General features: G+C 35.2%; 1 protein-coding gene across 2 annotated transcripts in view; it reads left to right on the forward strand.

Annotated features, from left to right (window-relative positions):
• Positions 1–9,783, forward strand: part of LOC138134380 (zinc finger protein 43-like) — a 56,661-nt gene extending 46,878 nt beyond the window's left edge. The window contains exons 3-4 of one of the 2 annotated variants that reach the window (XR_011160720.1): positions 8,539–9,190; positions 9,247–9,783. Coding sequence is in view for 1 of the 2 variants with exons in the window: in XM_069052602.1 (XP_068908703.1) it covers positions 2,938–4,668 (1,731 nt within the window). In the remaining variant the exon portion in view is untranslated. Of the gene's footprint in view, positions 1–2,855; positions 5,527–8,538; positions 9,191–9,246 lie in introns of those variants that run through there. The other variant, XM_069052602.1, reaches the window with a different exon arrangement.
• The last annotated feature ends 15,689 nt before the right edge of the window (positions 9,784–25,472 follow it).

Raw genomic sequence — 25,472 nt, forward strand, 5'->3', positions numbered from 1 at the left:
TTTTTTTATGTAGAGCGGCAACCATAAATTTTACATTCAATTTTCACGCCTACTTCGACTACAATAATTTAGAATAACCCTGTACGTACCTATACATTAGGTATATTGTACATTTTCTGTAATTGATATGCTTATGGAAAATGAGGACTGTTCACTTTCTGGCAAGATTTGTTATTATTGTGATTTTTTCTTAAATTCCCACCGGAAGCTTCCATCGATTTAACAATGTTATTGGAAATTTGCATTTTATTCTAACTAAAGTCATAAAAGTAGCCTCTGTATGTGTACGGTTTCAGACGCTTTTAGCTTTTAGCAATGTGATATCAATTATTTTCAAGTGTAGTAATGTTTTTTAGACACTCTTCATATCAGAACAATTTTAAAAATCAAATCGGATTCATATTTACTCGTATATCGTATTCAATCCACAGTGTTATATAAACTCAAACTTAAAACAAACCACGAAATTCGAAATTACGTTTGACAGGCGCGTCAGGCGAAAAGTCACCATGAATAAAATAATATTCCTCTAAAAACATCCACGAAAGCGAACGTTTTCAGCTCAAATTGTCACGATAGTATGACACTTCTTTCCAGACCCGAACGTTTCCGACGCGTCATAGTCGCACTAGGAAATTTCCTCTCTTTCTTGTTTCTTTCTTTCCTTTCTTTCTTCCGAGTTACATAGTTCCACTACAGTTGCGTTGTGATATTTGATGTGGTTTTCTAGTTTCTCATACTCGGAATACATTTGTGATGCAAAAAAAAATTATAGTGTTTTATTTTCCAGCAGTTTTATTGTTAATTCCCAACATCTCAAGTAGTGTTAACTGGGGCGTACCTCACGGGTTGCATAAAATTGCGCCCGTTTCCTTGTCCCTCACCGCTTCAATTTACCGCGCCCATAAGTTAGCTTATGTCCCCTCCCTATTATTCTATACTCCTTGGTTCTCGTCTAACAAAACCCATGCCACAGACAATTAAACTATAGTAAGACTGTCAAGTGGGATTACATTTTCGGGGACGCGCTCAAGTGGCGCTGCCCGAGCGTTAGGCCAAACTAATGTATAACAAGTTGCATATCTGGCTAGTTTCTGTATACCTAGTTGCCTATTTTTTTTCAATTTGATTTAAATTGATATTTATTTAAAAAAAATAAAAACGATTTATTAAACATTAAACATTTTAATACAAATTCTAACATATACAACAAATTAGTAGTTCATTAAACGAGTTTGTGTGTAAATTGGGATTTTTTGGGCATGAGTGGGCTAGTTTAAAAGGCGAGTGAAACTGAATTGAAGGGTAGAATTAGTTCAATATGTAATTTGATTTTGCGTTAACTTTTAAAATTTCTGGAGATAATTTTAGAATCGTGCAAAAGATTTTTTAATTTTAAAATTGTTTTTCGCTGATATCGGTCCATATAATAAATGTTTCTACCTTTTGAAGTAAGACTACTAACTTTCTTGCATTCAAGTACTTGCAACACACTAGAAGATTTTGTTGGGTGTCTATTTTGGGCCTTGGGCATAACAAGAAGGATTAGATTCTCTACAGTGGGATTTTCAGTAGTCGTAGATTTTTCAATTTGTTCAGCTGATCTAACATTGTTTATTATGTTTGTTTGTCTTCATGAAGAAAAATCGACGGCAGAACGTATTTATGGAGTTTTGCTTTTTGAGTAAAGAAATTGTTGCTAAAATGTTTCTCGCAAATAAAAGCATTATCTGTTTTGAAGGGTGGTGCAACATTTACCTAAAGCTTCTATCCATCGTTTCCTTGTTCTTCTAATTTTTAAAATTAAAAATGTTTATTTTTTATCGCCGATCTTGTTTACAAAGCATTTATGTTTAATTTTTCCCATATCCAAATAAATAAAATAAAAATTGCGATCTGAAAAACCATATTTCGTACTTTTTCAAAAAGAAAAAGATAACTTACCAAATAAAAAGATAACGAAAAATTATCTCAAGATACTGGTTTGGAGTAACTTATTTTGTAGAACAATTTATAAAATTTATTGACTACAGAAATTAGAAAATTCAAAATTACTGATGACTGATGACATTATTAATTAATATTCAAATCAACCTTCTTTTTAAACGGAACTTCCCGATCGGATCAACGAGTAAATTCGGTAATTTAGTTTGGCCTAACGCTAGAGCAGCGCTAGTGTTGTCAGTGTCTCCCATATTTTATACGGGTTTTGAAAGTCTTAATTCTGTTAATGGTCTGTGACCCATGCTGATAGCTGGATTTTATTGATGTATTTTTCAGAGATTTTAATGTGTGTAAATGTTTGAATTGTGTTGCTTATGAGATCAGGTTTGCGCAACTTTCAAAAACTTTCCACGTACCCGTTGTCACTTCCGACTTGTTCGTATTTTCTGGAGGGTATTTTCTCGTTGGTGGGTCTAGGGAAATGGCCAGAGCTCACTATTTTGCTAGAGTTCCGAATGAGTAGTCTTTTCACATTTGGGGCGACTTGGGTGCCCTCTCCCGAGACGTTTATTATTCGTTAATCCCAGCGATGCATAAATCATAACATTGAATAACTATTGTGTAGTTTTATTTGCACTCCTCTGTGTGGTTCACAAACCCTGTTGGAACGAATCTGATAGTGTCTAATTTGAAAAAAAAAACCACAACGTAGGGAAATTAACGAGGTACGATCACGCGCTCGTGTACATTTTTGAATTTCGCGTGTTTTTGTTTTCATTGCGTATGTTGGTAGAAAAAAAAAAGATGGCCGCTTGGTGGGATTTTTGAATTGCCCACTCGGTTCATCACAATATATTTTGCAATTATTTTGATTAGTTTTTTTTTGTATTGACATGAAATTAAATTTTCAGATTATAAAATCAAACTCCAAAATTTGGAATATAGCGAGAGTATCCCGAAATGTAGCAACGAAAAGATTCACAATTGCCAGAGATGGTGAATCACGCGAAACGTCACCGGTTGCCACTCGAATCAACAAGTTGTGAAAGAAACGTTTTGGAAAAGTATTACTGCAAGGATTGCAATTTTGAAACAGACCTTGTGGTAATTTTCAAGGAACATCTCAGGGAATATCACAGAAAGGGCACTGATTGGATACAAGATCAACCAAAAAATGACACTGTTGTAAAAAGCTACATTTGTCAGAAGTGCACTTTTGAAACATACTCCGTTTTAATGTGGATTAAACACTTGGATGGTTCATGTTTTAACGCAAAAGAAGAATGTCAGAACATTAGTGAAGAAGAGTGGTACCCAAGTGAATGTTGTTCCTTTAGGACAAAGGAGGCAACAGTTTTGGAAAAACACCAGGCCGCAAAACAATCTCGTCACCACTTCCGTTGGTATAATTGTCATAAATGCGAATTTAAAACGAAATGGAACTTCTCTCTAAAACGACATGAGAGAATACATCTCTCAGCAGATGCCATCCAGTGGTATAATTGTGATAAGTGCGAATACAAAACGAAACGTAAGACCAACCTGAAACACCATAACATAATTCATCTCTCAGCAGATGCCATTCAGTGGTATAATTGTGAAAAATGCGAATTTAAGACGAAACAAAACCGCAATCTAAAACAGCATGAGAAAATTCATCTCTCAGCAGATGTCATCCAGTGGTATAGTTGTGATAAATGCAAATACAAGACGAAATATAAGTACTGCATTAAACAGCATAACACAATTCATCTCTCAGCAGATGCCATTCAGTGGTATAATTGTGATAAATGCGACTTTAAAACGAAACTAAACAATTCCCTAAAACGACATGAGGAAATTCATCTCTCAGCAGATGCCATCCAGTGGTATAATTGTGATAAATGTGAATTTAAGACGAAACAAAAACGGTATCTAAAAAAGCATGAAAAAAATCATCTCTCAGCAGATGCCATTCAGTGGTATAAATGTGATAAATGCGAATTTAAGACGAAACAAAACTGCTATCTAAAAAAGCATGAAAAAAATCATCTCTCAGCAGATGCCATTCAGTGGTATAAATGTGATACATGCGAATTTAAGACGAAACTAAAGAATTCCCTAAAACGACATGAGCAAATTCATCTCTCAGCAGATGCCATCCAGTGGTATAATTGTGATAAATGCGAATACAAAACGAAACGTAAGACCAACCTGAAACATCATAACATAATTCATCTCTCAGCAGATGCCATTCAGTGGTATAATTGTGAAAAATGCGAATTTAAGACGAAACAAAACCGCAATCTAAAACAGCATGAGAAAATTCATCTCTCAGCAGATGTCATCCAGTGGTATAGTTGTGATAAATGCAAATACAAGACGAAATATAAGTACTGCATTAAACAGCATAACACAATTCATCTCTCAGCAGATGCCATTCAGTGGTATAATTGTGATAAATGCGACTTTAAAACGAAACTAAACAATTCCCTAAAACGACATGAGGAAATTCATCTCTCAGCAGATGCCATCCAGTGGTATAACTGTGATAAATGTGAATTTAAGACGAAACAAAAACGGTATCTAAAAAAGCATGAAAAAAATCATCTCTCAGCAGATGCCATTCAGTGGTATAAATGTGATAAATGCGAATTTAAAACGAAACAAAACTGCTATCTAAAAAAGCATGAAAAAAATCATCTCTCAGCAGATGCCATTCAGTGGTATAAATGTGATACATGAGAATTTAAGACGAAACTAAAGAAATCCCTAAAACGACATGAGCAAATTCATCTCTCAGCAGATGCCATCCAGTGGTATAATTGTGATAAATGTGTATTTAAGACGAAACAAAACCGCCATCTAAAAAAGCATGAAAAAAATCATTTCTTAGCAAATGCCATCCAGTGGTATAAATGTGGTAAATGCGAATATAAAACGAAAAGAAGCGACCAGTTAAAGCAACATAAGTGCGAAATGAGAACTGTTCATAGCATTTCCAAACAATACTCGGTGTCAAGTGATTTCAGTGCGACGAATGTAAAATCCCTAAAACAACATAGGAAAATTAATCTCTCAGCAAATGCCATCCAGTGGTATAATTGTGATCTCTCAGCAAATGCCATCCAGTGGTATAATTGTGATAAATGCGAATTTAAGACGAAACTAAACAGCTACCTAAAACAACATGAGCAAATTCATCTCTTAGCAAATGCCATCCAGTGGTATAAATGTGGTAAATGCGAATATAAAACGAAAAGAAGCGGCCAGTTAAAGCAACATAAGTGCGAAATGAGAACTGTTCATAGCATTTCCAAACAATACTCGGTGTCAAGTGGTTTCAGTGCGACGAATGTAATTTTAAAACAAATTACAAAAACGGTTTAAAGTCGTGAGAAGAAATGAAAAGAATGCTTTAAAACAATATGCGTTCTATTTAATTTTTGTTAGCAGTGTCAGTGTAGAAAAACGAACTTTGGCGTTAGCAAAACAATTGTACGCCAATCCTGAAGTTTAACTAATATATTGATTATTTTCTGTTTCTTTCTTTTTTGTTTTGAATAGATTATTGCGTGTTAAATAAATTTCTCTTTTTATGATTATTATTATTTCAATATATCATCTCTCAACTGGTTTATTTGTGACAAATGTCGGTACAAAAGCAAGTATCATTCGAAGAGGCACCCCAAACAACACTCCCAAAAGTTCAAGTGTGATAAAATTAGTGTTGTGAGGTCCTGTAACTGACTTAGTCAATGACCCATTTGACCGGTCAGTAATTGTCAATGACTTGACGTATTTGACCAGTCATTTTTAAAATTTAAATTTCCCGCTTATAATTTTGAAGATTATCGGATATGATGATTGTTTGACAAATGAGATGAGGTTATGTTGGGTTGTCTGATTTCATTTACGTCAAGGAGTATAGAATAATAGGGAGGGGACATACGGCCGGCCGAGTGAAGCCGCCTTAATGCGCATGTCTGCTATTAGTACGCCCCAAGAAAGTAAATAAAATCAGTTGCGTTGTGATATTTAATGTGGTTTTCTAGTTTCTCATACTCTGAATACATTTGTGATGCAAAAAAAAATTATAGTGTTTTATTTTCCTGCAGTTTTATTGTTAATTCCCAACATCTCAAGTGTTAACTGGGGCGTACCTCACGGGTTGCATAAAATTGCTAAACTACTATTATGAAGTAAGGGCAATTTTTCCACTATAGGGTATAGAAATTTTCTCAAAATGTTTATAATTTTGTACTAATTAATTTTTTATGTCAAACAAAAAACAACATAGGTAGATAGGTAGTAATTTCTTACAGTTTATAAACATTTATTTTTATCCAGAACAACTTTCACAATTAAATTCTTTACAAGCAGCGGCTACATAAGAAAAGTCTCGAAAATGGGTGCATTTCAAGTGATACCATCGTGGGCATGTGTCACAGCCTAAATTTTTTAATTCGTCCTGCTCAACATCACTTTCAAGAATTTCTTCACAACGAGCACATGTTAATTTATTGTCTTCATTCGCCTCCGATTCGCTGCTGCTTAACGCACATACAAAATCTTCAGATACCTTTGGCCTTTTTGGTCTCGTTCCTTTTCTAATATTGGTGCTCTCCTCAACTTTTTCAGAAATCGCTTTTTTGGATTTTGAACGTTTCACTGGATCTTTGGACTTCTTAAATACGCGCAATTTTTCTCGCTCTTCTTATCTTTTGACCTTTTCTTTTGCAATTGCTTCTTTCATATCTTGCTTCCTTTTAATTATTTCACGCCAAGAGGATGGGACTTGGTAGCTTGTCTGCAGCCCGTTTTCTTCTTTTACCTTTCTCGATGGCACTAGGTCAGAACAGGTGTTGAGAAAGTGCAGGAGTGAGAGTATCTTTTTTTATAAGGTGGTTACTCGGTTGGACTTGGGCCAGTGATTGGACCCCTTCAACGTTGTATTCATTGTTGCTGTCTGTTTGTGACGTTGCTTGTGGTAAATTGTTGTTGTTTTTAGTTCTTTCCAAATCCTTACATTTATTCTCTTTATTCTCAGGTTCCTTAAATTCAGCATCAGGTACAATGTTTATGACAGACTCAGTTTTTTTGGTATCGACGGTTCTTATGGTCTGTTGAACATCTTCATCAGGCTGATTAATTTGTACAATATGATGAATAATTACTCTTTTATTAAAACTATCAGTTCGACTTTCTTCATCAGAATTGCTACTTTCATTATTGTTAATTTCAGTTGGTCGCACTAAATCAGGGGTGGGCAACCTTCTCAAGCAGGCGGGCCAAAATAAAATTTTCATTGACTTAGGCGGGCCGGACATTGATAATTTAGATATCATAATAATATAATATACAGGGTTATTCTAAATGATTGTAGTGGAAGTAGGCGTGAAAACTGAATGTAAAATTTATGGTTGCCGCTCCACATAAAAAAAAAACCTCAAAATGATGTGTTAAATTGGGTGCAAAGCAACCCAATATTTTTAAAATTGATTGTAGAACAACTCAATATTCCTGGATTCCATCGTTAATTTAACAAAAATAAATAAAATCCTCATCACCGCACTTTTCACCTAAAAAATGACAGTGACAGCGACACAACTGACAGTTCACATGAAAGCGGCAAAAACGTAATAACATGGGCATGGCCTACTTCGACTACAATCATTTAGAATAAGCCTGTATAATCTGTCAGAAAAAAGTGGGGTTATGAAAGAAAACCGTTGACAGTCGTTTAGGTCGTAATTCATCGAGTTTTTTTGTTCTCATTTTATCATATCGCTCAAAAGTTATGATGATATAGTAGCTAGCACGTTTTTGTACATAGTAATTATTTTGTGTTACGTAAAAAGACTCAACAGTTCAATGTCAAATTTTGGCGGGAGGTTGGGCCAACCTAAAAAAATGAAACTTATTCTGGGGGATTTCTTTTTTTCTGCCAACATAATTGAACAGGTGATGGATTTTTGATTTTGAAACAGATTATAGTTTATTTTTTAATCAACGTACCACAACACCGCAATTTACACCCAAAATAGAGCTGACAACATTGTACACTTTTGACATAGGGTGAAAAATCTCATCATATAAAAATTGAGGTTATTAGAGATATTAGTAGCGCAGCATGTTAATAAAGTTTTTAATAGGTAACACGTTCAAATTTTAGCTGCGAGTTTGGGTAATTTCAAGGATATTAAAAATGACAGACGTTGGCTGGTATAGCCAATTGATATTAAATTCCCTAAATTTAGTAAAATTTTATATTTACAAACCTAAATCAACAGGTCGTGGTTCTTTGATTAAAAAATATACTATACAGGGAATGGCAGAACTGACGCCCCACAGAAGACTGGCAAATTCGTGGGTTTACCCTTAAACGTAAATTAAAAACTATACTTTTTTTACTCTCAAAATAAGCGAGAAAAGACATTGCGAAATTGACCAATCAGACGAGAATACCATCGAGGACTTAATTGGTCGCTACGCAATCGAATATTATCGAACCGCGCGAAACTTTTTATTATCAAATGGTCCACTGCTTTTTTTGACAGATGTTTGTCATCTTGACAATTTAAACATTTTAATTTGTCATTGTGTTTTTTCAAGATCTGAAATCGTGTTGCAAAACTCTGCCGAGATGTATTCAGCTGCCGATTATGTTGAGATGTTGATTATTATCTTTGGAGAATGCGGACAGAACGCTAGGGAGGCAGCAAGAATGTTCTCTGATCGTTTTCCTGACCGACCTTCTCCTGATCACAAAATAATTTTGAGAGTACTTGCTAGGGCTCGAGAAACACGGAAACTTTTGCCGAATCGAAATGAAATTGCCGGAGGTGCGCGAACCGCACAGACCTTGGCTAATGAAGAGGCAATACTGAATATCGTTGAATAAGATGGAACTAGGAGTATAAGAGAAATTGCCCAAGAGGTAGATATCTCCAGCAGATCGGTACATTGCGTTTTGAATGAGAACAGACTTCATCCTTTCCACTATACTCGTGTGCAACATCTCGAACTAGAACATTACCCTGCTCGAAGAAATGTTTGTGTTTGGTTGCTTAATAAAGCGGCAGAACATGAAAATTTTATTTCACGGATCTTGTTTTCGGACGAATCAAGTTTTGGTCGGCAGGGATGTTTCAACCATCGAAATTTGCATGTCTGGTCGTACGATAATCCAAGGACTACTTATCCGCGTGCATTTCAGCGTCGATTTTCCGTAAATTTGTAGTCAGGACTAGTGGAAGATTCAGTGGTAAGTTAAGATTGTAAAAAATAAAGAAAGCGTGTTTAGGTATTCTTTATTTTCAGATCGGACCTTTTGAATTCCCTATGCGTTTAACAGGAGCTGTGTACGCAAACTTTTTAAACATGGAACTGGCTCATTTACTTGAAAATATTCCATTGATTTTTCTCGTAAATCAGTGGTTCAAACATGACGGGGCACCACCCCATTTCAGTCGCAATGTGCAAGGTATTTTAAATCGAATGTATCCTAATCGTTGGATCGGACGAGGTGGTCCACGCCACTGGCCTGCACGATCTCCGGATCTCAATCCTCTGGATTTTTTCTTATGGGGGGTACGTGAAAAACGTTGTTTACAACCGACCCATTCATAATGAGGAGGATCTTCGAAACAGATTACAAAAAGCTTTTGCAACAATTACACCTGAAATGGTCAGAGCCTCTAAATTAAACTTACTACGGCGTGCACAACTGTGTCTCGAAATGAATGGTGGACATTTTGAGCATCTCCTTTAATTCTTCTTTCTTTAAGTTTTGTTTGTGTTTCGTTTTGTTATTATTTGCTTTCGTTCTATTAAACTCGCTTCTTTTTAGAACCACCATTTGTTGTTTGCTTTACGACTTCCGCCCAATAATAAATTTGTATTAATAGTTGCGGGCTATACGATAATAACTTTTATTAAATTTATTGACATTATTCTTAACCTATATTATAAATCAGAATAATCGCGGTAGGCGTTGGAAATTCAAATTTACGTTGGCAGCAAGACTCTTGCTAATGGGCAGACGTAAATTCCTCCGATTTCAACCCTCAAACATGTAGATTGCTCCGAAGGATTAACTCTAGCCTTTCTGGAAAATGGCAAATTGCTCCGGTGGTCTGTTCGGTACCTGAGAGGATTAACCCTTCAGTAGGCGCTTATTATTTGGACACACGATTAGGCATGTATTTATTTTTTCTATCACAAATTGATTTCTTATAATTTGTTTTAACCAAATGGTAAGTACAGTTGCAAGCAATAAATCTTAGTCGTCAATGGCATTCTTTGACGCAATAGAAAATGCTATATTGTGAAACATTAATAATTGTATTTTTTTTCTCATTTTTTGACACTTTATTGACGTGGATTTTTTTTAAATTTGTGACAATCTAACCAAATTTTGAAATGACATTGACGAACAAAATTTATTGCTGGCGACTGTACCTTAATCTATACTCTAACAAACAAACAAAAAATTTTAATCAAATTAAATTAGACAACATTGTTCAAATTTCAATGTCGGAACAAACATGTCATATTTCTGACAAGAAAAAATATAAAATTGTGTCAGTTTATCAAAGATGATAAAAATAAATCACAGCCACCCCTCATAATATTCTAGGATTATGTCAGGTAGTTTTTTCATGTTCATTTTTTCCATTTTTTATCAATACACGTTTTTTTCAATGCGCTTGTATCATTGAGTTGCCGGAATTTTCCTCTGAGGTTTTCGGATTTGGACCCAGAGTCAAAATTTTAAACCTTTTTTTCAACCAAATCCGTGGCGCCCTATTTTTGTCGAAAAGGAACCCCCCAATACAAAAATTGCTCTACGACTGATGCCGAGGCAGTGGACCATCCCTTCAGGTAGGTTACAAGACAATACTTTTGTAACATCACCGGAAGTTATCTAGCTTTGAAAAAAAGCTTTTTTAAACAATAAGCAGACCAGGAACGCAAGAAACAACAAAACAGGGCTTCGAAGCGTAAATGAGGTTAAGTTGATTTCGTGTTGACAGCTTGTGAATATATTTGACAATTTGGCGGTTAGTAGTTGACGAATTTAAAGGGGTTGGCAAATTCAAATTCCAGAGCCCTCTGCGATCCCACATTCTTTTATAGACAGTCTGTATACAGGGCAGGTCAGGTAAGGCTTATTTCTGAATTTATTTTGTACGCAACCAAAAATACTAATGACGCTGACCACTTGATACCGTTTATAATGTGATTTAATTTAGTAATCAACGTAGGTATGTAATTTGGCTAAAAATGTCAAAATGACGTTATCCTGTTCTGATTAATGATATCAAAAATTAAATTCATTAACTGTCATTATTATTTTAAATAAACAACAAAAGCAAGCATATCTTTTAGATATAGCTCTGTTCCAAATTCACACAATATAACAGACAAAAGTTAATAAATATTTTAGTGATGGATAAATGACCGGTCATTTATTTTTGGTCAAAGTTGACCGGTCCTTGATCGGTCAATTACCAGTCATTATTGGTCAAAAAGTAGGAACTAGTTAAACACTACAAAATGATTCTTTCAATGTCAAGGATTATTTTAATACCAAATAATGGTTCTTAATTCCATTTTTTATAAGATTTATTGATCGATAAATTATTGTTCTAACATTATGTAAGTGAGGTTAAGTTTGAATTGTTTGAAGTTATACTTTGTTTTTTCTTTAACATATTTGCTTGAATTTGAACTTTTTGTTAATTTAAAACGCTTTAAAATTTTCAACACAACTGTGTGTATATTTTCAGTTTTTTAGTTTCTTTTAAAATACTAAACATTCGTTTAGAATTTAAAAAAGTAGGTAAGTATTTTATGAAAATAAAAATATATTGTATGTCATGTTAAGAAGACACAAAAATGATTGAAAAACAAAAACCACTTCTTCCTAATAGATAAAAAGCTTAATAATCGTTTTCCACAATGATCTTTATTAAAGTTTTAGATGTTTCATTGTCATAATTTACTTATTTATTGTCATAATCCATTTCTTCATTGTCAGCAACTACGTAAATGAAATCAGACAACCCAACATAACCTGATCTCATCAGTCAAACAGTCATCATATCCTATAATCTTCAACATTATAAGCGGGAAATTTAAATTTTAAAAATGACTGGTCAAATTTGTCAAGTCATTGACAATTATTGACCGGTCAAATGGGTCATTGACTAAGTCAATTACCGGACCTCACAACACTAAAATATTTAAAGCTCTCCGTTGCTATGAGAAATCTTTGGTGTTTAGAAAAAATTTCGATTTTACCACTTACAATTTCAGCAACGTACCGCAATCTCTTTTTAAAAATTTAAAAATTCTGGATTTAGGGAACACATTGGTAGTTGAAATTCAAAAAGGTAAAAAAAAATTAAATCTGTTTCACAGTCTAGGACTGGTTTACAAATCTATGAGGGGCATGACGACCAACTCAATAGACCGGGACCAATGGCTTAACGTGACTTCCGAATCACGAGATAGCCTTTTTTTTAAATTTCGCCCTGGGTCGGAATCGAACCCGCGACCCTCGCGTCCCTGAGCAGAAACGGACTCCCTTAGGCTATATTCATGTCATATCGTGAGGAAGTTCCTTAACATTGACATAGAACATAATATAAAAACAACAAACTCAAAATATAGAGGCGAGACGCCGGTAATTATGTTGATTAGCACTGCCCTATTACTTGATAGTAACATCCGTAATAGTGTATGTACCCCGGCAAAATTGCCGTGCTGCCGGGTGGTGGAGGGAAATAATAATAATCTTACCGGTCTTCTCCGGGTCAATGGAGGGTCCAAATAATAATAATAAATAAACGTTATAAATATAGCCCACCTGACTAGTGGAAGGGGTCAGAGAGAGACCATATTTTTCTAATATTGATTATTTTATTTAACAAAAAGTTATAAAGGAGTAAAATTGAAGGTACCTGTCTATTCTCTAACAAATGCTGAGCTTACAAAAAAGTGTTAAAACAAAATAATACATACAAACAAAACCATAGGTATAATCTTATTAATGAGAAATTTGTGAATGCATATCTTTCACAAGACGATCCAAATTTGGGCTAAAGTTAGATGTGGCGACGCGTAAAGTATTTCCCAAATGGAGATCTGTAAGCCTTGTTCTTGTTTTGGACTTCACAAAATTCATTCTAGAAAAAAAATTGTTCACAGCAATATGTGCTTCCAAACTGCGCCAGCACTATACGAATGACAGCTGACAGCTGTGGATACTTCTGTTTTTGATAATATTTTTGATAAAATTCCAGAAGTAGCGTGTCTTTAAACTTAATCTTTAGTTCAGAGTTTTCTTGCAATTTGATTAATTCCATTTGAAGAGACAAAGATGCTCTATCCACATCGATACTAAATGGGGATGAAAAGAGATCCAAATAAATTTCTTGTTTGCGAAAATCTTCAAACCTACTAGCAAATTCTGCGCTTAAACGTTTTATTTCATTTGCACAAGAAGTGTGATCAAAATTACCACAGTTTAAAAGCGTATTAAAATGATAGGCATTGCCATTTCTTAACTGATCTTCCCAGGCCCAAGCGGGCCACTCGAGATGTGTTTCACGGCCGGATCCGGCCCACTGGGCGGGGGTTGCCCGTCCCTGATCTGAAGCTATATAATAAATTCCTTAAAAATTAAACAAAATTTTTTTCAAAAAAATCTTTGGACAAGTCAATTTTAGTTTATAAAAATACATGTTTTACTACCAAAGAAAATTCCAAGCAGTCATTTGTTTTCGAGTGATGACGTCATCGATACTTTTTTTAAATGGAAACCCCCATTTTTTTTTCTTGATTCTGATAGCCCTTTTAATTGTCTAAATGACAGTATAAAAATTTTGTTATCTTACGAGGAAATTTTTGAGAAAAAAAAAAAATAAAGTTGGAAAAAATACATTTTATAACGAAAAAAACAAGTCAAAAAATCAAGTAGGTAAATCAAACAGTCAAATGTTACTGTCAATTTCATTCGTATGTGTTATTTGTTTTACAAAACGTTTTCGAAAATGACTCATTTAACAGAAACACAACGTATAGAAATTTTAATTTTGATTGGGTACTGAGATAAAACTAAAACGGGGAATTTCTTCCTAAACTTGCTTATTGTCAACAAGCTGGGGGATGGCAATTCAAACATTTAATTCCATAATTTTAAGTACTTACTAACACAGTTTTTGACTTGTTTTTCTTTGTTATAAAATTTATTTTTTCCAATTTTATTTTTTTTTCTCAAAAATTTTCTCATGTAAGGTAACAAAATTTTTATACTGGCATTTAGACAAATAAAAGGGCTATCAGAATCAAGAAAAAAAATAGGGGGTTTCCATTTAAAAAAAGTATCGGTGACGTCATAACTCGAAAACAAATGACTGCTTGGAATTTTATTTTGCACTAAAATATGTATTTTTATAAACTAAAATTGACCTGCCCAAAGATTTTTTTGAAAAAAATTTTGTTTAATTTTTAATAAATTTATTCCATACTTTTGCCGCTCACTGTATAGCCCTTTCACTAATGGTATTATCACAGAAACTGTCACGTTGTCTGAAGATATTATTTTGGTAGCATTCAAGGACTTTGGCAATTTCTTCAAAACGTTCTTTTTCTTGACAAGTTAAATATAATGGACTATTTGTCAAGTTTAACATTGCTATTGTTAAGTCATCTGAAATCAGTAAAATTCTTTTGATCGTGTAAAAGGTACTACTCCACCTACCTAGTACTAATGTCTTGAATTAGTTTAAACGTAGTGTGTTTCTGTAACTCATCGTATGCCTTCCCACTCTGTTTAAAAAACGTAGGTAACTATTGCTCGGCATCGGGTTATTAAATTGTCCAATTCGGGTACTTTTTTAGATCATCTTGCACGGTTAACTTCAACGTGTGTGCCACACATGATAAGTGTGCTACTTGGAAACTAACACACGTAGCCAATACGTTGCTGGCATTGTCAGTTACAATGCATAAAATTTTCCGATTTAGTTTCCATTCCATTATTATTTGCTGAAAAAAATGCGATTTAACAAGTGTCTTAAAACAATTAAATAGGTACTAACTTTTATTTCATTTGAGAGATTTTCAGCATTATGTGCTACACTGTGCCGTAAAATTCGAAATTTCGTTTTAAAAAATAATTATTTTTTTTTTTGAATTGGTCCCCTAATGCATACTTATTAAAACAAATTTGTCAATTCAAGAACAAAAAACTGGAAAAAATAACAACAAAATTACAGGAATACAAAAAGTCATGATTCTTCTGATCCGCAAAGTAGGATGTAACAATCATACAGTTAGCGTTAATAAGATGTATTGCCTCCTCGAGCATTGATAACAGCTCGCATTCTTCGTGGCATACTGTCAATCACATTTCTGACCTCTTCCTGCTCAAATTCTTCCCACACTTGCGTTAATTTGAGTCTTAGCTCTGGAAGGGTTGCTGGAGGCTGTTGCAAGTTTCTAATCTTCCGTCCTACAATGTCCCACAGATGCTCTATGGGATTGAGGTCGGGGCTTCGTGCTGGCCAGTTCATACGAACAATTCCCACTTGGTCAAAATACTGGTTCACAATTCCTGCGATATGCGGCCTGGCCAAGGAGGTTAAAGTAAGAGGAGGGAAAGCGCCCTATGCTGGTAATGCATTGAAAGTGATGCCAATCGTTCCTTCTCCAGCAACCTTTTATGACCGTGAACGTCCTTGAACGGCCCACCGGGTATCGCATCGCTTTGGCGCCAGTGGCGTTCTTTTAACCCCCGCAACAAGGTGTTAAGCGTTTTTATGTTACAACAAATGCTCCAGTGCGCCCCGTCATGTAGGTACTTATTAGTTTTTCTGAATTATAAATTTACTTCATTTATTTTTGTTCATTTTTTTCATGTACTTTATGTTACAAATTACAATAAATGCGCCTTCTTTTATACGCCACTGGTACCATCCCCATCAACCACCCTTCTTTAGCAACCTTTTATGGCTCTGCACGATTTGGCGGGTGACATCACTTTTTCAAACTGGCTTTCTCTCCTCTTACTTTAACCTCCTTGGGCCTGGCACTATCTTGCATATAAATGAAATTATCCCCAATATATGGGGCAAATGGTACAACATGAAGCTCTAACACCTCTGTGATGTACCGATGTGCTGTTAGTCGACCACCATTAATGTGTACCAACTCTGTTTTTGCTGGCGAAGTGATGCCTGCCCATATCATGACAGAGCCACCACCATATTGCACAGTCCCAACTATGCACGCCTGGCTGTATCTTTCGCCATATGTATAAAGAAAATCTTGAATCGTCACTAAACATTACTCTACCCCAATCAGCATTGTTCCAATTAAGATGTTCCTCTGCAAATTTTAAGCGTTCTCTTCGGTGCTCCCTCGTTAACAAAGGAACTTTAGCGGCTTGATAGGGTCGAAGATCAACTTCAGCAAGTCTTCTTCTGACCGTATCTTGGCTTAGTCGACGACCATAGGTCATAACAAATTGTTGTTGCAGGTAAGTGCTCGTTAGGAATCGTTGTCTTAAACTTTGAAGTCGAATAAATCTGTTTTCTCTCGCCGTTGTAATTCTTTTTCGACTCTTTCCACTTCTTCTTTCGTGACATCCTGTTTCTCTAAAGCGGGAAAGAACTCGCGATATGGTCGAATCAGCCACATGCAAACGTTGGGCGAGGTAAGTTGCAGTAAACCCTTCTTCTTGCAGCGCCACTACACTAGCACATTCTTCGTGCGTAAAATTTCTTGAAACCCGGATTGGGGGATCCATTTTTGTTTACCTGGTTAAAATTTCCCAACTAAACCTCCAAAAACCAGAAAACTTGCGTGTCAAACTTTACCTCGCTTTTTTAAAAACCAACAAAGACTAGTTTGACAGATAAAAAGGCATGTTTTTTAGCCTACTTATACATATTCTCCGTTTTGTTAATCGCTTTTTTGTAATATCTAGTTGTTAAAGGTGGCTTTCCGGACTGTTTGTCACCATGTAAACAATCTCATAACGGCCGGAGTCCGTTATGAGCGAGAGCGGCCGTTATGAATGACTAAATAACTACAGCAACGTAGATCTAAACCAGGGATGAGCAACCTTTTTTTACAACGGGCCAGTTTCAAATTTAAAAATGTTGTGCGGGCAGCATTTAAGAAACATGATAATGATGAACTCAAATTATATCTTTATTAACAAAATAAATCTAGTATAAAAATTACCGAAATAAAATACTCAATGAGAAATTTGGCATTGCTTCTTGATCATCAATGGTCTACGAGTATATTTGCAGATATAGACGACACAGTAACTCGCACGCAGCTTTCTAACCATCCATCATTTAATCTCGATCGATGATCGCTTTTAATTATTTTCATGGCGGAAAACAATTGTTCGCAAACATAGGTACTTCAAAAAAGTGTCATTATTTGCTTTGCCTAATCGTGGGGATTTTTCTAAACTTATGTATTTTTGGTAGAAATTATGTGTCAACATTTTGAAATTTATTTCTTAAATCCGTGTCGTTTTGTAAATCTATTAATTCCATTTGTAACTCATCCGGAACTGTTTCCACGTCTATATTAAATGGGGAAGAAAAAATGTTAAAACTACGAACGGTTTTTTCTGATCTAAATATTTTAAATCGAGATTCAAATTCCGTTATTAATTTTTGTAAATGCTGGGCATATTTTCAGGTTTCTGAAGGGTTTTCTTTTTTTAGGTGTGCAAAATGTGACATGATGTTTGTTCCAAATTTTAATTTTGCTTTCAAAAGCATTAATTTTATCAAACATGTTATGAATGAACTGGTCTCTTCCTTGAAGTTCCATGTTTAAGTCATTCAAATGCTGAGTTATATCGACGAGAAAGGCAAAATCACACATCCATTCTTTATCTTCGAAATGGGGAAATCGATATTCTTTCATTTATACAGTGAGTTTTTTTTAAGACTGGCCATAGGGTTTTACATGCAAATTTTTCAACCCCCTGTTAACTTTTGTTCCGATGAAAATATTGAAACCATTTTTGAAATAAAGTTGGAAGATTTTTCAAACTATCAGATAGATTACAATTCAATATTCCAAACTGTCAAAAAAGTTGTGAAAAAAAATATTTTCAGCTTTCGGCGCGCTAAAAATATTTTTTTCACAACTTTTTCGGCAGTTTGGGATATTGAATTGTAATCTATCCGATAGTTTGAAAAATCTTTCAACTTTGTTCCAAAAATGGTTTGAATATTTTCATCAGAACAAAAGTTAACAGGGGGTTGAAAAATTTGCATGTAAAACCCTATGGCCAGTCTTAAAAAAAAACTCACTGTATACTATTTTTAACATAGCACCTCTACACAACCAACGCACTTCTGTGTTGTAAATTACATCACCATATTCACTTCCCAAATCTTTTAAAAACTCATTAAATTGGCGGTGATTTAACGCTCGAGATTTGAGAAAATTAATAAGTTTTTTCTAATTTTGACATATAAAGTGACACTTTTCAAAATTAATTGACGTTTGGAAACGTCACACTTTTCGTAACTGGTTACGAAAAGTAAAATCTTTCCTAACTGGTTAGGAAAAATTTATTGTATCACCAGTTGACACTGTCATATTTTTTGTTTTTAACCAAAATAACCGTGCCTACTTACCTACTTGATATTTTAACACAATAATAATTAATTTATTAAGAAAATTCATTACTTCGTTTAACGTTTGAAGAAACTTTTTTTTTGTCAAAATTAGAAAAAATCTTGTATGTAACACGTTTGGAAATGCAATTTTGTGTAACTCGTGTGATTTTGCGGGATCTCGCTGCGCTCGTCCCGCAAATATTCCACTCGTTACACAAAATAACGCATTTCCTAACTGGTTACATAAATAGCTATTATTACAGGCGTAGTGACATTAGGCATATTTAAAATTTTTGCACAAAGATTCTGTTGGTGAATTATGCAATGGTTAACAAAAGTTTCAAAAGTCAAAATGTAAAATCTTTAAAAGGCCCCATGAGAAAGTGTGGCGGGCCGCATGCGGCCCGCGGGCCGCGGGTTGCTCATCCCTGATCTAAACTTTATTTTTCAACTTACTTTATTTTTCAACTTTTTTACAATTGGTACAATAATTAATGTTTAATGTTATGGGACACACAACACAAGCGCGATTTTACAGGGAATAACGATGACCTCACTTGCTCTGCGGCCATCCGGACATCGGGATCGCGATTTTTTATTAATATCAGTTGTTTATTTGATGATCTCTATGAAATCAACGTAATATCCAACAATGTAACAATTACTCATCATGCCGACCTTGATATCGAACTACCAATGTGACATTCAAACAAAGTAATTTAAAAAAAATATATACATTTTGGTGTGCCAAATTTGATTTATCTGCGTATTAAAAAAACAATTTTTGGTATGCCAACTTTGATATCTGCATACCAATATGACATCAAATAACATCTTTTCGAGCGCCAACTTTGATATCTGAGTACCAATGTGACATCAAACAACATCTTTTGGTGTGCGAACTTTGATATCTGAGTACCATCTGTAACTCTGCCTACATTTGACGTTAATTAATAAATAAGTACTGTACCCTCTTCTTCTTCTTGAGAGTCCCAGTCATCACCATTGATTAAGGTTTCGTACAACTCAGGGTACCAGTCTTTCGACCACCTTTTAAGATGCCAGGCAACTTCTCTCCAACAACTTCATATGGGCCTTTACAAGGGCCTTTACTTTTCTTGTCTCGCGGCATTCTCGGCTAGTGATTTTGCTGCCATTTCGCGCATGATCTTTCTGTTGGGTGGTGTTTCTTTCACTGCCAAATCATTCAAAAGTGCTGCAATTGTTGGAATGGACCTTTTTCGACCAAGCAGCTGCTGCAGTAGTGTACACCCCGTGGATTTCTGCTTCGTCGTGTTCAAGACAAGCTGGAACTTCCAAAGTTTTTCGGACCAGGTACATGGATCATTTCTGCACTCTTTCCGCAGCATGTCTGCGATGGTGGACATGTAGCGCTCCACTTGCTCATTTGCGCGATGAACATGTAGCGTAATCAGATGAAGGTTAATTCTAAATTCCTCTAACAGTTGTTTAGCAGACGGGTTAACAAAGGAACCATTATCGGTGATTAACCTCTTGGGCGTTCCGAACAGAGAAATGGTTTTAGTCAAATTTTCCTTGAACCGGGCAGACGTTGTGTCTGCGTTGGGTATTAACAGGCAGTATTTTGAAAAGGCATCGATTATTACAAACACAAATTTCAATTTTTCGGAGGGCTTCAGTGGCCCAAAATAATCGCAATGCAGTGTTTCAAATGGTGTTTCCCCTTTGGGTATTGAATGCAGTGGGACTTAGCTTACAAGCCGAGGTTGCTTATGAATCAGACATGTAAGACACCTTCTACAATATTTTGTCACGAAGCTCCGCACCTTGGGGAACCAGAAATGCCGCGAGAGTAGTTCAAAAGCCTTTTGAGCACCCACGTAACAGTTTTCGTCATGGTACAATTGTAACAGCGACAGACGGTAGGAAAAGGGAACAAAAAAAAACTGTGTTGTTGAACCATCCGTATTCGTGATAACGCGATATACGTGCTTCCCGTGAATGCGATGTTTGTTCGTCTGCACGTTGTGCTACTGCAAGCCACGAATGTTTTTGATATTTTACAAGAGCAATTCTGGGGATATTTCGGCTAAGGTAGTCAGCATGGGACATATTTGCCCCCTTTCGATATGTAATTTCGAACTGAAAATCCTGGAGATAAATCCACCACCGAGCCACGTGAGGATTTAAGTCTTTTTTTTGCAAAAGTCCCCTTCAAGGCGTTGCAGTCAGTTACCAAGACAAACTTGACTCCCAATAGGTAATGCCTGAAATGCTTTACTACAATGACAACCGCAAGTGTTTCTAATTCGTACGAATGATATTTGGATTCGTAGCCTTGTGTCAAGCGACTGAAGTATACTACTGGATTTAATTGATCATTGTGTTTCTGAAGCAAGACTGCTCCATAACCAATGTGGCCCGCATCAGTATGCAATTCCGTATGTAACTTCGGATCGAACAGGGTCAAAACAGGGGAGGTTGATAAAACTGCTATAAGTCTCAAACGTATTTCTTCGTGTAGCGCGGTCCACTCAAAAAGGACTCCTTTTATTTAGCAGGTCTGAGATTGGTTTTACAGTACGTGAATAATCCTTTAAAAACTTACGGAAGTATCCAGTCAGGCCCAACAGTTGACGCACTTCTTTGACATGGGCAGGTGGCGAAGTGTGCAACAGTGCTTTGACTTTATAAGGGCTTGGCTGAACTCCGTTTTCAGAAATTAGACGACCAAGATATTCTATTTCTATTTGAATAAATTTACATTTTTTTGCGTTAATTTGAAAGCCGCTAGTTTGAAGTAATTGAAGAGGGTGGAGAGCTTGATTCATCGCCCTTTGTTAAACGGATGGAGCATTAGCTAAACCGAAAGGCATTTTTAAATATTCCATCTGAGTATCTGGAGTGACAAACGCAGTTTTTTCAATAGAGTCCTTTTCAATCGGAATTTGATGGAACCCACTTGCCATGTCTAAACAGCTAAATAACTTGTGGCCTTGCTTTGATCCTCAATTCGAGGCAGTGGGTACTGATCCTTTACTGTGATACGATTTAATGCGCGATAATCTACGCACATTCTAGGAGAACCGTCCTTTTTTGTGACTAATAAAATTGGACTTGCATACGGTGAACATGAGGGTCGAACTATTTATTCCCTTTTGACACAAATCATCAATTATTTCGCGAACCGTTTGCCTTTCCGCGTACGGGCGGTACCTGATGGGAACATCCGTCGTCAACCGAATTTTACTCGTAAGTTCACTTGTTGTGACAGTCAAACAAGCGGTACCGGAGGTAAAAAGTGAGTGAAACTCCGAAATTAAATCTTTTAGCGATTCCGGTGGGTCTTCAGGTAAATACCTACTGCTCGAGATTGTTGGTTTTAATCGTTTGTTCATTGTACATATTTGCCTAAATTCATTATACCGGATAATTTATTTTCAAATGACCTAACTTCTCCATTGGGCTTACGATGAAATGAAATTAATTCCTTATTCAAAATGTCAGTACCAATTAACAAGGGTGAATCCGTCATTTCAGGACTAATATAAAAATCAGCTTCCAACGGCTAGTTCCGGAAATTCAACTACCAACGTAACCTTTTCCGTAATTTTTACCTCCGAATTAATGGTTCGGGCCGGTACAGAACAACTCCGGGGTTGCAGCTGTAATTTTCGCACAACTGCACTCCCGACAAGTGACAGTTCGGCTCCGGTATCAATGAGAGCATCAACTAGGGTTGCCAAGTCGCCAGCGTCCGATTACCGAACACAAAATAATAATAATAATCATTACTCAAAACTGTTCTTTTATTTTAAGTTTCAACAATATAAAAATATATGTTTGTATAAAATATAAAATAAAATTCAAATATATCAAAGAATAACATGCATCTATTAAACCAACAGGCATTCGCATAATACCTACACAAACAATCTCATTTAACAAAACAAAATTGTAAGAAAACAAAAACATATTTATTATTTATTTAAAAATTTGTACTTTTTTTCGCTTTTTGCGGCACTCAGTATAGCTGGATACTTTTTAATAAAATCTGCAAATTCCATGCAACTCATGTCAAAATTTAGTTTTGTTTGCAATTCATTTCCCATTATTGAAAATACTCTTTCACAGTAGGCATTACTGACTGGTATGGAATAAACAAATTGTACAATCTTTAATAAATTTGGAAAATTACCGTGAGCAAAAAGTTGCATCCACTTCTCAACCCCTGATTTATTCATTTCTATTAATTCAGGCATTTTCTTTTTCAAAATTCCAAACTCGTTATGGAGTTCATTTACATTGATGTGATCCTCCAACTTTAAACTATCAACACATGTTTCAAGAGTGTGCCACTCAAATTCTGTGCGTAGATTAATAGTATATATACTATTTTTTTCACGGTAGGGAGTAGAAACAGCACAAAAATCTCAAATTTTAAGAATAAAAAAATGATGACAAATGAGTTGTCATCTTTCGATGAATTTAATGGAATTAGTAGTTGCCTTGACAACACAATTAGATTTTTGTCACAACAGTCAAAAAAAATGAAAACTCCCATTAGATTTTTATCACAACTGTCAAAAAAATGAAAACTCCCTAGGGAGCAAATATTTGCAAATATTTGCTCCCTAGGGAGAAAATGCTCTACTTCTGTCACGATGTTGACATCCGAAAAGTTGATTTCTACTCCCGATCGTGAAAAAACATTTTTAATACCTTGAATGGCGAATTTTCCAAACTAAAATATTTTTGAATGTATGTGGTCGCTCTCTCACAGAATTTTTCAAGTTCACACTTAATTTCATTTGCCTTAGTGGCATTATTTAAACGCCTTAGTGCAGCATTGGCTTTGTATCCATAAAAATTATCCTGGCGTTTTTGATTCAAACCAACAATGAGATTTTCAATAATTTCATAAAGATCAGGAGACGCGCAGGTTTTATTTTCTAAAGCCAACACTGCGTTGTGGAATATACCACAAATATGATGAATTAAATACAGTGAGTTTTTTTTAAGACTGGCCATAGGGTTTTACATGCTAATTTTTCAACCCCCTGTTAACTTTTGTCCTCATGAAAATATTCAACCCAGTTTTGTAGTAAAGTTGTGGGATATGATAATGTATTGAAACAATTTCAATTTAATAACCAGAAGCAAAGAATAAGTTAGCAAAAAGACATTTTTTGAATTCCGTTTGCACCAATTTTAAATTTTCAGTAAGCTAAAATTTCACCTGACATTTGTAATTTATTATGTAATTGGAAGCCATTTTGTACATTTCATTTAATTTTTATTTAAGTAAAAAACCTTGTTATAACATAAATAATGAATCTATCGTTATTAAATGTAAAATATTAATGTTCACACTATTTTTTGCAAATAACATTTTATTTGTAAATTGTCTATTACAACCCTTTAGGTATTACAAAATGAAGTAATTGACTATAATAGATAATAGTTACTATTGTTTAATCTAAAAACAGCGCTAGGTTTTATAATTTTCACAAAAATAAAAGTTAACAGGGGGTTGAAAAATTAGCATGTAAAACCCTATGGCCAGTGGCCAGTCTTAAAAAAAACGCACTGTATAATAAAGCCATGATTGTAAACGATAATTTGTAGGCATTAGTTCGATAATTCGCCACTTTCAATCTGGCAACACTGGTACGGAGTTCACCAACATTGGTCTATGTTACCAACCTAACCAATAAACATACAATATTTTGCATTACCGATACATTACTATAGTACACGACCTTCTAAATAGTCGAGACGCTTGGCTCTCTCCGGCCTGTTCATTTGAGCAAAATACCATTATGCACTTGTAAGCCGTTTGGCGCTAGCGAACGGGGGATTTGAGTTCGGAACCACGCGGTTTGAAACATGGCTTTCTGTCATTGCGTTGTCACTTTGTCGGATAAAGGCATTTTAATCGAAATTTTCGGTTAGTTAAGCATATTAATTGCATAGATATAATCGTTCCTAATATACATATTCTTAAATACAACGAAATTTATGGAAATGTGAGTATGAATTTAATTATTTCACGGAATTCGGTACTTGCTATAATATCCACAACATTGGAAGTAGACGAAGGAAAAGAAAATGAAGATTTAAGCAGGCAAAGGAGTGTTTGCGGTGACAGAGAATGTTTCAGTCGGGATCAGTACATTAGCAGCACTATTGGAAAGGCTTGCCTACATTATGTTAGTGAAGAATATTTTTAAAATACATTTTAAATTATTGCAAGTCTATTACTCATTAAAAGATTTTTGAAATCCCTACCTGGGCAAATATTTAAACTTTCTGAAGCCAATTCATTGAATGTTTTTGTCTTTTTATAATCCTTACACGTCTCCAAATAGCATTTTACATGTCATCTTTTTGACATTTAACGTTTCGCGCCAATTTCGGCGCCGGCAAAGTAGCGCCAAACGGCGAACGCCGAAAACTGGCAAATGAACAGGCCGGAGAGAACTAAGAGTCTCGACTATTTAGAAGGTCGTGCTTGTTATAATACCCACAACATTGAAAGTAGACGAAGGAAAAGAAAATGAAGATTTAAGCAGGCAAAGGACTGTTTGCGGTGACAGAGAATGTTTCCGTCGGGAGCGGTACATTAGCAGCACTATTGGAAAGGCTTGCCTACAACATTATATTAGTGAAGAATATTTTTAAAGTACATTTTAAATTATTGCAAGTCTATTACTGATTAAAAGATTTTTGAAATCCCTACCTGGGCAAATATTTAAACTTTCTGAAGCCAATTCATTGAATATTTTTGTCCTTTTATAATCCTTACACGTCTCCAAATAGCATTTTACATGTCATCTTTTTGACATTTAACGTTTCGCGCCAATTTCCGCGCCGGTAAAGTAGCGCCAAACGGCG

The sequence above is a fragment of the Tenebrio molitor genome, chromosome 7 (genome assembly GCF_963966145.1).
Source record: "Tenebrio molitor chromosome 7, icTenMoli1.1, whole genome shotgun sequence".
NCBI lineage: Eukaryota > Metazoa > Arthropoda > Insecta > Coleoptera > Tenebrionidae > Tenebrio > Tenebrio molitor.